General features: G+C 36.3%; 1 protein-coding gene and 1 pseudogene across 1 annotated transcript; one reads left to right on the top strand and one right to left on the bottom strand.

Moving 5' to 3' along the window:
* LOC146947016 (uncharacterized) lies at positions 1-4085 on the bottom strand. The gene is made up of 8 exons (XM_085748357.1): positions 3710-4085; positions 3371-3592; positions 3164-3321; positions 2987-3081; positions 2189-2874; positions 1842-2138; positions 786-1481; positions 1-428 (listed from the first exon to the last, which is right to left on the bottom strand). The coding sequence occupies exons 1-8, from the start codon at positions 4083-4085 to the stop codon at positions 1-3; spliced, it is 2958 nt and encodes a 985-aa protein (XP_085604483.1).
* A 1125-nt stretch (positions 4086-5210) lies between these two features.
* Positions 5211-10441, top strand: LOC146947017 (uncharacterized; annotated as a pseudogene).
* Positions 10442-16573: the final 6132 nt, after the last annotated feature.

Below are 16573 nucleotides of genomic sequence, written 5' to 3' on the forward strand. Positions count from 1 at the left end.
TTATAGCATTTCATTCATCAAAATGTGTTCAATACAATATGGTATTTCTACCACCAACTGGGAACTAGCTGACAACAAGGCCGCCTTTGCTAAGGTATGGGCAACCTCGTTTGCTTGTCTCCGTACAAACTCGACATATGAGTTTACATAAAAATTGCTACAAAGAGATTTACAAAGTTCAATAATATTCCCAAATTCAGTGACACCGCAATTTTGGGAATTGAAACCATCAACCACTCTCTTACCATCCAGCTCAAAATCTACAGGTCCTAGATTTAAATTATGCACCCAATCTAATGCGGACAAAAGTCCTAACGCTTCACCAATATGCACCTCACAAATAGGACTAAAGCATTCTTGTTTAGCTAGAACAAAAGTGCCATTTTCATCCCTGATACACATTCCTATCCTAACCATGTTTGAAGCCTCTGAAAAGGATGCATCAATATTACACTTAAAACGACCTGGACTCGGTTTCACCCATTAGGAAATACGCTCTGATTGTTGGTGGGTAGATGAAACTCCTCGTATTAATTTTGCTGAATTCCAGTCTTGTATCAATGCCTTTGCACGATCAAAAACCAAAGCCTGCGTGTCCGTCACTTCGTTCCATATTTTGTTATTACGTTGTTTCCAAATGCTCCATAAAATACAACAAAATACAGCTGCATCTTCTCTTGTTAATACCTGTAGGGAACTAAAAATAATGCCTCTTGCATCTTGATTTTGGCTGAAGAAAGCGCTGACAGAAGGAAATATGTTCCATCTATTCCAAATATGCATACTGTTAGAGCACTGAAACAACAAGTGCAAACTATCTTCTTCACTCGAATTGCATAAGGCGCAGCTAGCTATGCAATTAACACCTTTATCTCGAAGCCTGCATCGCGTGGGAAGACAATTCCTGCAAATACGCCAAACTAAATTTTTTATATTCGGTGGCACGTTGAGCTTCCATATTAAATCCCATGCGCCTTGCATTTTAAAGTGTGAAGTGTCCAGCAGCTCGTTCATACATAAACGATAAGCACTCCGAACTGAATATTCTCCGTTGTTTTCCTTTTTCCAAACCAAGCAATCCTCGCGCACTGAAGGATACAAAGGTGTGTTGACAACATGCTCCACCACCTGCTGATTGAAAACTGAACACAGAAAGGGCAGATTCCAAGATTTCTGGTTCAGCAATAGACAGTCTGAGACACGAAGGTTGGCTAGAGTGGACGCCACATCCTCAAGAGGATAAAGAGTAACATTATCCTTCATCCAATAGTTGTTCCAAACCGGAATAGATGTGCCATCACCAATTTTCCACCTGCTTCCAGCTTTGAGAATGAACTTAGCATTGCATAAACTCCTCCAAACAAAACTTGGGTTGTGCCCTATACTTGCTTCCAGAAAATTGCACCTCGGAAAATATCTTGCTTTATACATTTTTGCAATAAGAGTGGCAGGATTTGTCAAAATTCTCCAACCTTGCTTTCCTAACATTGCAAGATTAAATGTTCATAGACTTTTAAAACTCATACCGCCATCATTTTTATGCATTGCTAATCTATCCCAAGACATCCAGTGTATTCCTCGCTTGTTAGAACCAGAATGACCCCACCAAAAAGAATTCACCATCTTTTCAATTTCATCACATAAAGATGATGGGAGTGTGAATAAACTCATAAAATAGGTTGGGATGGATTGCAGAACAGATTTAATCAAAACCTCTCTTCCTGCCTTCGATAGACACTTACTACTCCATGAGTTTATTTTCTTCCAGATTCAGTCTTTAATGAAATTGAAGGTTTCTTTCTTACTCCGTCTTATCATAGACGGAAGGCCTAAATATTTGCCTGTACCCAGAACCGCCTGCACTCCTAGAATATTGGCAATGTTATTATGGTCAGCCGTTGGAACATTGCGACGGCAAAATATCTCGGACTTTTGAAGATTGATAGCTTGTCCTGATGCCTTCTCATAAACAGAAAGAATATCCCGCATTTTCAATGCTTGAGTCTGGGTTGCACGAAAGAATAAGAAGCAATCATCTGCAAAGAGGAGATGTGAAATGATCGGTGCATTATTGCAAATCTTTACTCCATTGATATCACCTCTAGTTTCTGCTTTCTGAATGAGAGCAGACAGCCCTTCTGCACAAATTATAAATAGATATGGTGACAAAGGGTCACTTGCCGCAGACCTCTTCCAGGAATAATGGGACCAGTGACATTACCATTGACAAGAACAGAATAATCAACGGTTTCCATACATAACATAATCCATTTGATCCATTGCTGAGAGAAACCCATCTTTATCATTACCTCCCTAAGATATTTCCACTCAATTCTGTCGTATGCCTTGCTTATATCCAGTTTCAGAGCCACTTCTCCAATCTTTCCTTTGACTTTCGACTTCATATGATGTATGATTTCTATTGCAGCCATAGCATTATCCAAGATAGATCTCCCCGGGACAAAAGCAGACTGAGTAACAGAAATGCATTTATCCAGTACAATCTTCAACCTGTTGGCTAGAACCTTTGCAACTATCTTGTAAATCACATTGCACAAAGCGATTGGTCTCCAATCTTTCATTGTTGTCTGAGATTCCCCTTTCGGAATAAGGGCAATGTTTGTCGAATTTAAGGATGATGGGAAGGTCCCTAACGTCAACCAGCTACAACATTGATTAAATAGCTCTTCCCCACAAGTTGGCCAAAACTTTTGAAAGAATCCCGGATTAAATCCGTCAGGGCCTGCACACTTATCAGGTTTCATCGAGAACACCGCAGTTTTAAACTCTTCGATGGCAAAAGGTGCAGCGAGTAAATTATTGTCCTCCAAGGTGATAGTTTCATGAATAGCTTCAATAACAGGAGCGGTGTCACTGAATTGCGGCATAAATAGATTATCAAAATAATTTTTGCCACATCACAGAGCTTGGTTTCATCTATAACTCGAATATTATCTTCATCAACTAAGGCTGTAATTCTGTTAACCTTTCTTCTTGAGGATGCCGCTGCATGAAAGAACTTGGTGTTAAGGTCTCCATCCCGCAACCAGTGTGTTTTGGCTCTTTGTCTCCAGAAAGCATCTTCCTGAATTAACAATCTGTTCATGCGGTTTTGCAAGTTGTTAAAACAATCGATGTTGTCGCTGTCCACCTGAACACGCACCTGCTCAAGTTGTTTACGGCAATCATCAATATCACGCTTTAGATGTTGAAAGTTATCACTGCTCCAGCTAGTTAAATCCTCAGCACACAATTCAAGCTTTTCGGTGATTGGGAAATTGCCATACGATGACCACTTATTATTAACAAAGGTTTTGAATTCTGGATCCATCAACCAGGCATTTTTCAAATTTGAACCGTGAATGATTACGGTGTTGCCGCACTCCTGGTTCACAAAGAAGCATAATTGGATAATGATCTGATGAAGGTGCAGGTAAATTTTCTAAAACCGCATTAGGGAATTGTCCTTGCCATGAATTAGAAGCAAGAGCACGATCCAGCCTCTCTTCCACAGCCCTGACAGTACCAAGGCATTTAAACCAAGTGTATAAATACCCTTCAGTGAATACATCTGTCAAACCAGCATCAGTAACTGCATTACAGAAACCGTTGATAAGCTAATTAGCTCTTTCATTATTCCCCTTCTTTTCATTTGGTGAAAGAATGTCGTTGAAATCGCCTAGGATGCACCATGGTAAATTGGAAGAACTTGCAAGTTGTCTGAGGAAATTCCAAGCCTCTCTTCTTCGCCCATGTGAAGGAAAACCATAGTAACCAGTCATTCGCCATTTGCCTTTACTGACATCAAGAATTTCAGCATCTATATGATTGCTGGAATAATTAAGGATAGAACAATTGATAGAAGACTTCCAATATAAAGCAAGACCACCACTTCTTCCTTGACGCTCAACAGAAAAACAACAATCATAGTCCAAGACATATTTTAATTCCTCAGTTTTATTAGCATTAGAGAGAGTTTCACAAAGAAAGAGGATGTCCGGTTTATAAACACGGACTAGGTACTTTAAACTAGGAATTGTACGTGGGCTCCCTAATCCCCTACAATTCCAGCTAATGATTTTCATGGCTGTTGGCGGGGCTGGTTTTCAGCCTCCGCCATTACAATATTTTCAGAAAATAAAGGATTGTTTTGGACTGAGATGAAGTTGTCTCCCACGCCATCCCCTTCATTCACTGTGAATATTTTCATACTCACGTTGTTATCTTTCTAAATAGGAATAATTTATATCATTTATACATACAACATTTTAATCAAATAATGAGTTGATTTTTTGCTAGTTAGAAAACGGCTAGTTTTAGAAATTTTCCAACGGCCAGAATTTTTGATATGCCAACAGCCACTTTTTGGTTCAAATATTTTTCATTCTCATTTTTATGAATAGGTACCATTTTAAATATGTTTCTATTCATTGGTAACTTTTTGAAAAATAGTATCATTTCATAAACATCTTTTTAGCCTCTATAAATTCAATTGAGAATCAAAGCAATTTAAACACAACAACTTTCATTATCTCAATTGACATTTTCAATATCACTTGCTTTCAAACTTTCATTCAAATTTTTTGGAAAACTTTGCATACAATTTTACATTTATTAAAAAAGTTTTCTGAGCACTAAGTCCATTTGTTAGAGTGATATTAATAAAGATATACAGCCATACATTTGTTATTCTTCAATTACTTTGTTGTAAAGTTTCTTGTCATTGTTAGTGAGAATTATTGTTTAAGATAGTGGGGTGCTATCTTGTGATTGTTGTAAAAGGTTCTTTGATTCGGGAAGATTCAAAGTCCACCAAAAGTGTTTGGTGTTTGTGTTGTAATCAAGAGAGAGGGTTTCTTTCTTGTGTTTATGTTAGAAAGATTGTTAGGGGGTCTTGGGGTGAGATTGCTTGTAACAGAGATTCTAACATATTGTATTCCTTCGCGGGGTGTGAAGGGAGTGGACTGACCCTAAGGTTTAGAGGGGAACCACTATAAACTCTCTTGTGTCTTTTCTTCTTCCCTTACTCTTTTATTTTTCCGCATTCATACCTTCATCATTATTTACCGGAAAAATTATCAACAACGATAAACTCTGAAAAATTAACCAATATTCCTAGAAACCTAATTCACCCCCTCTTAGGTTACAATCTGAACTTACAATTGGCATCAGAGCAATACTAAAGATAACTTGCTTCTTTGATCCCGAAAATGGCTTCCGCTAAACCATTTTTAGGAGAAGGTCCTAATTCAAACCGACCACCATGTTTCACCGGAGATCATTATGATTTCTGGAAAATTAGGATGACAACGTATCTAGAAGCCCAAGGTGAAGAAATTTGGGATGCTGTCCAGAATGGTCCTTATGTTCCCACTACAACTGTAAATGGTGTGACTAGTATCAAACCCCAAACATCATGGGATGATGATGACCGGAAAAAAGTGTTATTTGACAAAAAGGCAAAGAACATTCTTCAATCCTCTCTTGGGATGGATGAGTTTTTCAGAATTTCTAATTGCAAAACGGCCAAAGAAATTTGGGACACTTTGGAAACAACACATGAAGGAACGGATGATGTAAAATGTTCCAGATTGAATACACTCTCTCAAGAGTACGAGATGTTTAGAATGCAACCAGGAGAAAAGATTTTAGACATGCAGAAGAGATTTTCACATCTTATCAATCATCTTGCAGCCCTTGGAAAAACCTTGTCCAACAATGAAATAAACTTGAAGATTCTCAGGTCACTAACAAGGGAATGGCAACCAAAAGTAACATCCATATCTGAAACGAAAAGTCTTTCAAACATGTCGTTGGCAGCACTTTTCGGAAAATTACAAGAGCATGAAATTGAACTTGCAAGACTGGAACAACATGAAGAAGTAGTAAAGAAACATAAGAACATTTCCTTGAAGGCGGAGTCCAATGTTGTTCAACAAGATGATAGCACTGATGAAGATGAAGACATCACTATTCTTTTAAAAAAAATTGGAAAATTTCTACAAAAAGATAAAGAAATTAAAATTAATAAAAGAAAATTTCACAAGAATAATGATGCTTCTACATCAAAACAGAATTTCACACGTTTCGAATGAGGAAATGAAGGTCACATGAAGGCAGATTGTCCGATCCTTGCAAAGAAGAACAACCACACAGGAAAGAAAGAATTCAAGCCAAGAAGGGCCTACATTGCATGGGAGGACAACGATATAAGTTCGTCTTCAAAATCAGAAAATGAAGAAAGTGCAAACATGACACTAATGGCGTCTCATCATTCTGATGATGAAGAAAATGAGGTTAGTGATTCTGAAAATAATGATAAATATTCTTATGAAGAATTGCAAAATGCATTTAATGAATTGTATGAAGAATGCATTAATCTTTCTAAAACTTGTGCAAAGCAAAAGAAACAAATTGTATCTCCTGAAAGAAAAGCTTTTGATGCACAAGTAGAATTAGAAAAGGTTAAAATTTCTTCATGTAATAAATGTAAAGAAAATGAAACAAAAATTGTTGAATTAAATCAAGTGATCAAGAATTTTGAAAAAGGTCACAATGGTTTGGAAGAAGTGCTTAGTAAACAAAGATATTCAAACAACAAATCCGGGCTTGGTTTTTCTAAATTTGATAAACTAAACACCAATAAAACGGTTTTTGTTAAAGCAAGTACAAATCCCAACAACATTGAAACCAAGAAAATGCATGCTGTTAATTCTTTCAAGAATGTGAATCAAAGAATTAATTCTAAAGGAAGAAATTATTCTAACAATTCCTTTAAGAAAAATAATTCAAATATTAAGAATAATTTCTCCAGAGGAAATAATTTTGATTCACATCATGTTCATAATTTAACATGTTTCTATTGCAACATAAAAGGTCATACTCCAAATACTTGTTACATAAGAAACTTCGGTGTTCCTTATGGTGAATTTATTTGGGTAAAGAAAGGTATTAACCCACAAGGACCCAAATCACAATGGGTACCTAGAAAGTACTATTAATTGTTTTGTAGGCATTTGAAGACCATAGGCTAAAATTGTCATATTTAAATTGGGTTCTTCAAAATGCAAGACCATATGATATGATAGTATTAAGATGGTTTGAGAAAGATTGACGCTTTGATGATGCTTTGGAATTTATGTGAACTCTATCATGTTCATATTTATTCATGACTACGGTGTAAGGTACACGATTTATTTGGATAAAAATATGACATGCTTATGAAATGTGCTTCATATTTTCGTCATGATTAATGATCATGGTATAGTGACAAATTTTTATCAAACTTATTTTGTTGCATATTTCATGTGGTTGTTGATTTGAAATTATGATTGTTTTTAATTAGTTTGGTAACGTGATTGCCTCTATGACATATTGCATCTAGTAAAGTTTCCGAAGATCAGAAAAAATTTCCAAATTAAATGTCATTATTAAAATTTTCAAACATAGAGAACCTATGCATTTATGTCATTTTTGTTTGATGCATACCATGAATAAAAAGTTGAGAAATATTATGATTTTTTTTAGTGCATGATTAGATGAATTTGTTTTCTTTCATGGTTACCTTGTAAATCCACGTAATCCATGGTTGAAATTTTTCATTTAGAATTCCTATGTTTTGCTTATCTTTGTTGTTGTTCAATACAATGAAATTATAGTAGGAAAAATGCATTTACTTGTGATTAATTGGTTGAGGTTTTAGTAACCATGTATAGCAATTAATTGTATGAAAGATACTCAAATAAATAATCGTACTACTTACGTGCAATTGACAAAGTTTCAGTACGCTTCATGAAACCAATACTAACTGATTGCATATCATGAAAATCTGTATACAATTACTATTATCGATTTCATATCATATATGCAAAATCTATGTTAAAGATTGAATGCTCATTGTGAAGAAGATAAGTTATTTGTACATAATTTTTTTTTTCCTTTTATTTCGACCCTGTGGAATTTACCCTTTTTCTTCTTTTTGATGATGTCAAAAGGGGGAGAAAGTGTATGTTTGTGTTTTGTGTTTAAATTGTTTCAGGTTATCCAATTGCAAAACAAAGGGGGAGATATACAAGATAGGGAGAGTTTCATTGAGCAAACATTGTCAAAAGGATATGGTTTGTCATCATCAAAAAGGGGGAGATTGTGAAGAAGATTTCCTTCTTAGACTTGGCTGAGTTTTGATGATAACAAACACACATCACAAAAGAAGAAAAACCATGGAGGCTCAAGATGAAGATTAAGAATGAAGATTAGTGTCTAGACTTCTTGGTTATACACTTTGTAAGTATGGCAATTATTTTTTGATTTATCATTCTTAACTTATGGAACAACTTAGAATGCTCAGAAAATAATCGCTAACATTTTTCTAAGTCCGCATATGAAGCAATGCCTAAATATCTCTTGAAAATAAATCAGACACTCACAATGATTTTTATTTAAATATGACTCTGCATTAAAATATTTTTACATGAGAAACAAGAATTGGTTTTGGAAATTGCATATTTTATTTTGACATTAAAATATCTTTGAGCATCCAGTTTACTTGGGCATAATGATTATGAGATTTTAATCTTGCATGTTTCTCTTAGGCATAATCAATTAAGATAGGAAGGAATAATCTATCATACTCACGTTGGCATTGCTTGTTATCTTTCTAAAAAGGCATAATTTATATCATTTATACATACAGCATTTTAATCAAATAATGAGTTGATTTTTTGCTATTTAGAAAACGGCTAGTTTTAGAAATTTTCCAACGGCCAGAATTTTTGATATGCCAACAGCCACTTTTTGGTTCAAATATTTTTCATTCTCATTTTTATGAATAGGTACCATTTTAAATATGTTTCTATTCATTGGTAACTTTTTGAAAAATAGTATCATTTCATAAACATCTTTTTAGCCTCTATAAATTCAATTGAGAATCAAAGCAATTTAAACACAACAACTTTCATTATCTCAATTGACATTTTCAATATCACTTGCTTTCAAACTTTCATTCAAATTTTTTGGAAAACTTTGCATACAATTTTACATTTATTAAAAAAGTTTTCTGAGCACTAAGTCCATTTGTTAGAGTGATATTAATAAAGATATACAGCCATACATTTGTTATTCTTCAATTACTTTGTTGTAAAGTTTCTTGTCATTGTTAGTGAGAATTATTGTTTAAGATAGTGGGGTGCTATCTTGTGATTGTTGTAAAAGGTTCTTTGATTCGGGAAGATTCAAAGTCCACCAAAAGTGTTTGGTGTTTGTGTTGTAATCAAGAGAGAGGGTTTCTTTGTTGTGTTTATGTTAGAAAGATTGTTAGGGGGTCTTGGGGTGAGATTGCTTGTAACAAAGATTCTAACATATTGAATTCCTTCGCGGGGTGTGAAGGGAGTGGACTGACCCTAAGGTTTAGAGGGGAACCACTATAAACTCTCTTGTGTCTTTTCTTCTTCCCTTACTCTTTTATTTTTCTGCATTCATACCTTCATCATTATTTACCGGAAAAATTATCAACAACGCTAAACTCTGAAAAATTAACCAATATTCCTAGAAACCTAATTCACCCTCTCTTAGGTTACAATCTGAACTTACAGGATCTCGATCAAAGAAAAGAGCACCGACTAAGAATCATGGCATCGCCTTCAAGGATAACAACCAAAAGGAAAGGTACAAACCTCTTATTTCTAAACCTTTGCATCCTTGTAGGTACCCTGACTCTCATACTTTGAATGTCTTTGAGATTAGGGACAATGCTTTTGAACTGTTGAATAGATTAGGATGGAGTGAGATGCTTAAGCCTATGAGGGGGTATGAAAATTTCACTTATGAGTTTTTAAGTTCCATACAATTCAAGAAAGATAAGTTGAATTTAGATGACCACGATCATAGAGTCTCCTTCCGGCTTTTGAATATTGATTACGAGATGTCCCTTGAATTTTTTTGCAATGAAATGGGCTTCGCAAATGCGGGGTTCATCCATGACTCTTGGAATCAAGCTCTAAAGTCGGAAGACTATGACCCTGCTAGCTTTTGGAAACGCATCACCGATTTAAATCAATATGTTTCACGTTCCAACAAGGCTAGCAACATTCATAATCCTATGCTTAGGTACCTCCAAAGAGTGATGGCTTGTACCATTTGGGGTAGGAAAGATGTAGGAACATGTAGGACGGATGAACTCTTCATGCTTTGGGCTATGCTTACTAATAATCCCGTGAATACTTGTTTTTACATGCTTGATTACCTTGCCTCCATAGGATCTAAGCCTAAAGATGTAGCTGATATAGTAGTGGGTGGTGTTATTACATTCATTGCTAGGAAATTTGGAGTAAGTGAGGAGGAGGGTATTAATCAAATTGAAGGCAACAATAGGCTTAACATAGAGACACTAATCTCTATGAAATTCATTAAGCATCATCCACCTGTTTACACTGATTTTTGGTAAGCAACCGCTGGTTTAAAAATAATTACTTGCAAGATCAACCAGTAAATCTTAGGAGCATATTTGTGCTTTTGTGTTATTTTCAAGAGATGTAATGTTCATAAAAAGTTAAATGAAACAAAGAAAATAAAAGCAATCGAACTCAACCCAGTTGAATTCAATCGAAGTTTGTTAAGTGAAAAAACAAAGAAATTGTTCAACATGAACAAGTAAAATGCAAAGATATTTAAGACAAAGAACTTAAATTGCATTAATTGAATGTAAATCGGTACACAGATTCATACATTGCAACTTGTAACTTGTTTCTCACTTCCATACGGATAATTTGAGTGTAAGTTTTGTATGATTGAATTGTGACCATTTTTTCATCAGAAAAACTACTATTTATACAAATAGAAATAACCACCTGAATTTGAATTCAAACTTATAACTATAGAAAACTAATAAGTCTTATCTATTAAATTTGAATTTCGAACGCGCCTTGGAGGTGTCCTTATCCAAAATAACTGTCCTTCGATAGGTTTCGTTTGTTGAACCGGAACATGTGCTCCCAGCAAGCCCAACTTCGATAAAAAACCTTAGAGTTAATTTTTTCTATTTCTTCGATGATAAGGTCAACTCTCCTTGACTACATTTAATGATAGCCTTTAAAAATACAGGCTAACAAATTGCCCCCAGAAACGTCATTGTCGACTCATCTTAGTGGTAAGGAGAGAAAGATGTTTCTGACCTCGACGAATATATTTCAGTTTAATCGACATTTTGAACTCAAATGACGTCATTTGTTCAGAGAAACAATTCAAAAAGAAAGATTTTGGTGTCCCCACCATAGTTAGTGGGCCACGTTCCGTCATTGGGAACTACCACTTTGTAGGAAACTGTCAACACAAGATGTTAACACATGTCCAGATCAAAAGGCTATAAAACATAAAGGTTTTATCTTTACCTTCTCACTTTCCAAGCTTTCCCATTTCACTGTTTAATCTTCTTTTTCAAAAAGAAACCATGAAAAAACCCTTTCCAAAAACTTCATCTTTTCCCAAAAAAAAAAATTTACACCATTCCATTCGTCTTTTTATTTGACAAACAGTTCTAATCATGACGAATGCAGAAAGCTCTTCCTCAAAGGCTGCTAATTGCGACGAACCTATTAATTTTTCCAAGGAATTTTCCGTTGGTGCTCCTGTATTCACCGAAGAACCAGACATCAAAGAAGCTGAAGAGAAAATCTGGAAATCCCAGGTAATTATTTCTTGCCCTAAATCAAAATGTGCATTATTAGGGCCACTCCCCTTAGACAAAGAGACCCCAAAAGGTCTTAGTGTTGTTTTTCCATGTTCTGAAGAACAACTCCCTTTAATCTTTACTAAGGGTCCATACGACCTGACTTTCTTAAAGTCTAAGTTCAGAACGGAGCCGAAGATTGGTGAAAGTGAACCCTACATTGGCTGGTTAGATAAATTAGAAAATAAGAAAAGGTCAATTTTGGAAAGATATAGGAATTTTTGACCTTATTCATCTTTCTAGGCAAGGACCCAAGTACCATAATGAACTGATAATTGCTGCCCTACACTTCTGGAATCCTTCGAAAAATAGCCTACACTTGAAATGTGGCATGCTTACGCCTACTCTGCTAGATGTCGCAGGCATTACTGGCCTTAAACCCACTGGCCAAACTTTCGATCCTGATAAGCATCAATCAGAATTCTCTCGACTTTACAAGACCTGCTTATGGCAACTTCATCATAGACCATTATGACACTTCAACCACTGAGGTTTTTGATACAGAACACATTGCCTTCTTAACCTGTTGGTTATCCAAATTCATTTTCTGCTCAAGGTCTATCCAGATTCCTAAAAAATTAACAAACATAGCCATTCGATTACATGAAGGCAAAGATATTTGCTTAAGCAAACTTATTTTAGGATCTCTATATGAAAATTTGAACCAAGCAGTGATCAACAGTAAAGAGTACTTTTCTCGAAGAAGTCTGATTATTCCTGGTCCTATTTGGCTATTTCAATTGTGGCTTTTGGCCACTTTTAGGACAAAACTGGTTGTTGCCCTTCCTAGTCGTCTTACGAAAGCATATGAAGACAGCTCTATCGAAGGCATAGTCTGGCCATGCTTCAATAGGGTAATAAGACTTCTCAAGACTTATTTTCTATTGCTTTTAATACCCTTTTAGAATGTGATACTTTTACTCCTGCTATGGCTCCATTCACTGTCAGACCTCGAGGACCTACTTGGTTTAGAAAAGAATTTCCATCAACTTCTGTCGAAGATGAGGCAGAAATCAATGCCATTTGGGAAGCTTATTTGACTCCCACGCTTCTGTCTAGCAGGCTCACCACTGGTGGTCCTTATGGGTTATATGGTTACCAACCAAATCATGTTGCCAGACAATTTGGGTTAGTTCAGCCTAAGCCTACTTCTTTGTACCAAAACGTAGATGACTTGAGGTAGCCAATGATAGAACACCTTTGGAGGTCAACTTTAAGTAAAGCTGAGAAACAAAAGCTTGTTTTCAAGCCCATGCCGTTTGCTTTGTCTACTCCATGCACTGAGGCATTCTTTCGATGGTGGCGTGAATATTACAAACGCCAGACCAATCGAGTGAATCCCGATCAATTGCTTCCTCAACTAATTCTTGCCTTTAATGTTATGCAGAACAGGACAAAGAAGAACAAAGGTACGCATATTCGAGAAATTCAGGCTTTTCAGAAATATTTTCAAACCACATATGACCCTCTACATTTAAAACGGACAGTTAATTATGTTGCCCAAACTTTAAGGGATAAAATTTACGATAAACTCCCTTCGATGAAATTCCCACCCTTCACTCCCAGTAAATATCTTTTTGCATTGCATTTTAAAACAAAATTCCCTCCATTGCCAACCAGTAAATTGGCATTAGCTTTTAGGCCACCATATCCAAAATGGCTACCTTGTATTTCTTCACTAGGAATGAAACAACAATTAATAAAGAAAGATGAGGATAAAGTGACTGCATCGAAATTGAACCTATACACTTTTAGAGGTCATCTTGGCTTAGACTTTCCTCACATTCGAATCACTTCTCCAATAGGAATAGGTATGAAGCTATCAATCAATTTTTAGGAAAAAATAAGCAATTTTAGAAAGAAAAACTATTGCCACTTATCTTGTATCCTGCCTTGCAGCTATTTCCTTGGATTCCAAAGATGGAGGTCAAAGTGATGATGAAGATGTCCCAAAGCCATCGAGGTCTAAATCAGGGAAGACATCAAAGAAGAAAAAATCATCGAAATCAGAGAAGAAACAGATTGCACCTTCTCCTGTACCATCTCCCAAGGAGACTGAGGACCTTACTCCTGACGATCACGTTAGTCTTGTTGATCTATCTTCAAGTATTACTTTATGTGATAATCTCTCATTATCAATGTCTTTTCAGCCTGATTCCACTTCTGGGGCCATTGAAGTTACTACGACTCCGGAAATGCCAAAAACCAAAGAAGGCCGAAAGAAAAGGAAACATAAAGTCCAAGAGATTACTATTGAGACTATGCATACCGAGGGGTCTCCAGTCAAATCGAGCCCAAAAAGGAGAAAACAAGGTCACAAGAATTCAAATCCTAACAGCGCTCAATCTTATGTAGGTGACAATGTTTCGAAGGTAATTTATCGATCTAATGTCATACTTAACATATTCTATTTCATGTTATATGGATAACCCCTTACAATATTTATTTTGTTTTTCAGGGTATCGAACATGGCATTGTTGATACATCTCAACAGGGTCAACTTTTCTCAACTGATAAGGAAATTCCAACTCCTATTGTTGAGGAAGAGGAAGGCGTCGAGACTAGCTCTCCTGATGTTGTTGTTACTTCTCCCAATCAGCTTTAAAAAACGCATGATGAAGGCTTAGACCTCGATAAATTGATTGAGGAGGAAAGGCCAGTTCTTGAGAAGAACGCCTCTGATCACATCGAACCTTCATCGAAGAAAGTTACGTCTCTGGCCAATTTAGACTTGGCGGATGCCACTATAAGCCAGGAAGAATTCGATCGTCTTGAACAAGAGAACCCTCTAGATGCTTTTGCTCTCTTGATGAAGAATGATGCACTTTTCTCGAAGAGCAGTGGTAAATCTTTGAACGTTTCCACTGATGCTCCGTCAGAGACATCAAAAGAAAATCTCTTAGCAGAATTTCGAGACAAAGTCTTGAAAGTCAATCTACTGGAAGCTATTGAGCACGATGAGAGCGTCATTGATGAAGTGAAAGGATTGCTTCACAAATTGTGTGAGCTTCCTTCTGGCTCTAAATTCCAAAACCTCTCTCAAGTGTTAGGGCCTCTTCTTGATAACATTAATCAAAGCTTTCAAGAGAAGAAGACTGATCAGGCCCAACTCGAAGAACAAACACAACGCTGTGATCAGATTTTGGCAGATATTTTTGCCTTCAATGTTAAATTTGAAGCCTTTCGACAAGAAACTCCAGTCACTCGACAGAAGGTGGAAGAGATCGATGCTGCCATTGCAAAACACAAGGCCGAAATCCAAAGCATTGGAAACCCAAAAGACCAATCTCTTGGACAAAGAGAAACTTATGAAACAAGAGGCTCATGTTGTCCTTCAAAAGGCCAGGGAGTCACAACGATCTCGACAGCAAATACAAACCCTCACTGAAAATTGCAATGTTCTCGATGGAAAGCTTTCAGAATTCAAGAGCCAACTCGACATACTTTTGTCTGAATTTGTCATTTAGTACAAATCTCTTTGTAATAATTTTCCTTTTGAAACACGTTGTTCCCTTTTTATCTTTATTTTGTATTCTATGACAGTATCCCTACCGTCTAAATGGCATTAACACTTTTTATCTCTTAGAAATTTCACTTGCCAAATTCATTTCTTTAAAATATTACAAGAATACTATTTAGGAACAGGTTTCAAGAAAAAGTAATGATGAGAAACCAAAAAGTTTCTTTTGTTTAACCAAACAAGTTAAACTTGCCTAGGAAACCGTAAAACTTCTTGTCAATAATGACATTTAGAGGAAAATAAAATAAAGAGTAAGTAAATAAACTTTACAACTTCCCTCTTTTTCCAAGGCATACCTGCATCCATCACTATGCCACGTGTACGCATCTGTGCAAGTTAAGAAACCGTAAAAAAGTAAACCCTCTCAACTTCTATCTTCATTATAAATATTAACCTTCTCTTAAAAGTTCTATCATCTTCTTCCCATTTCCATTTCTTTACACAATTCTCAAACCTTTCTTTAAGTTTACTTTTCTTAAAATGGATTTTCTAGGAGATGATGTCCTCATCAACATTGCTGCGAGGGTTGCTAAACACAGTATGTACGATCTCTTTTACTTTCAAAGAACCAACAAAAGGCATGCAACGCTTTGTAGGGATCCCATTATCACCAAATCTTTTGGCAATGACTGCATTCCGCTTCTTACTGACCTGGAACCAAGCCATGAGAAACTCGATTTCATGAAGCGTTTATGGGCTCATGGTAATCCTATGTTCTGTCTCCTTCGGTGTTCTCAACAAATGTTGCATGAGACACCAAATCTTGGTACCATAGACTGTTTACTGAAGAACGCTGCTCCTTTTAAAAGCGCTGAATACTTCCAAATCCTTATGAGGGCTATGGGTCCACCTCCTCTAGACTATGAGGGACTGATTGAAGACTTCAAGGAACTCTTGATGACCAGAAGGATGGAATGTTATCGGCTGGACATTCTGGGAGGCGACACTCCTTTCAGATTTCGCTGTACATCGTACAGGAGAGCTATGCCTACAGGCCTGATGCGTCTCCAGTTTTGCAACAACTGGCTTAACTGCCCAGGAGATGGAAGGGCGGGGCATTATCGCGGTTTTCTCCCCGCTGCTGATGAAGACTACAACTTTCACAACTTCTGCATCGATTGTCGCTTTGACCCAGAAGTTTGATGGTTTATCGAAGTCTTTGGTATGAATCATCAATGGTAGATTCACCAATCCTCAGATTCTGACTTCAGACTAGCATCGTTTAAGTTTTAATCTATCCTAGTTTGCTTTATTTACACTTTTTTTTTGTAATGGTTAGTTTATCCATTTTGGGACTTATGATGTAAATTGCCCGTTAGTTGGCACTATCT

This window comes from Medicago sativa, chromosome 2 (genome assembly GCF_051527215.1).
Source record: "Medicago sativa cultivar Bolivia chromosome 2, Bolivia_mono, whole genome shotgun sequence".
Taxonomy (NCBI): Eukaryota; Viridiplantae; Streptophyta; class Magnoliopsida; order Fabales; family Fabaceae; genus Medicago; species Medicago sativa.

Coding starts and splice junctions, on each gene's coding strand:
- LOC146947016 (XM_085748357.1), bottom strand. CDS start 4,085: ATGAAAATCATTAGCTGGAATTGTAGGGGATTAGGGAGCCCACGTACA. Junction 1,482..1,841: donor GCAGGCGGTTCTGGGTACAG/GCAAATATTTAG, acceptor TTGCAATGTTAG/GAAAGCAAGGTTGGAGAATT. Junction 429..785: donor GTTGTTTCAGTGCTCTAACA/GTATGCATATTT, acceptor CATCCTTTTCAG/AGGCTTCAAACATGGTTAGG.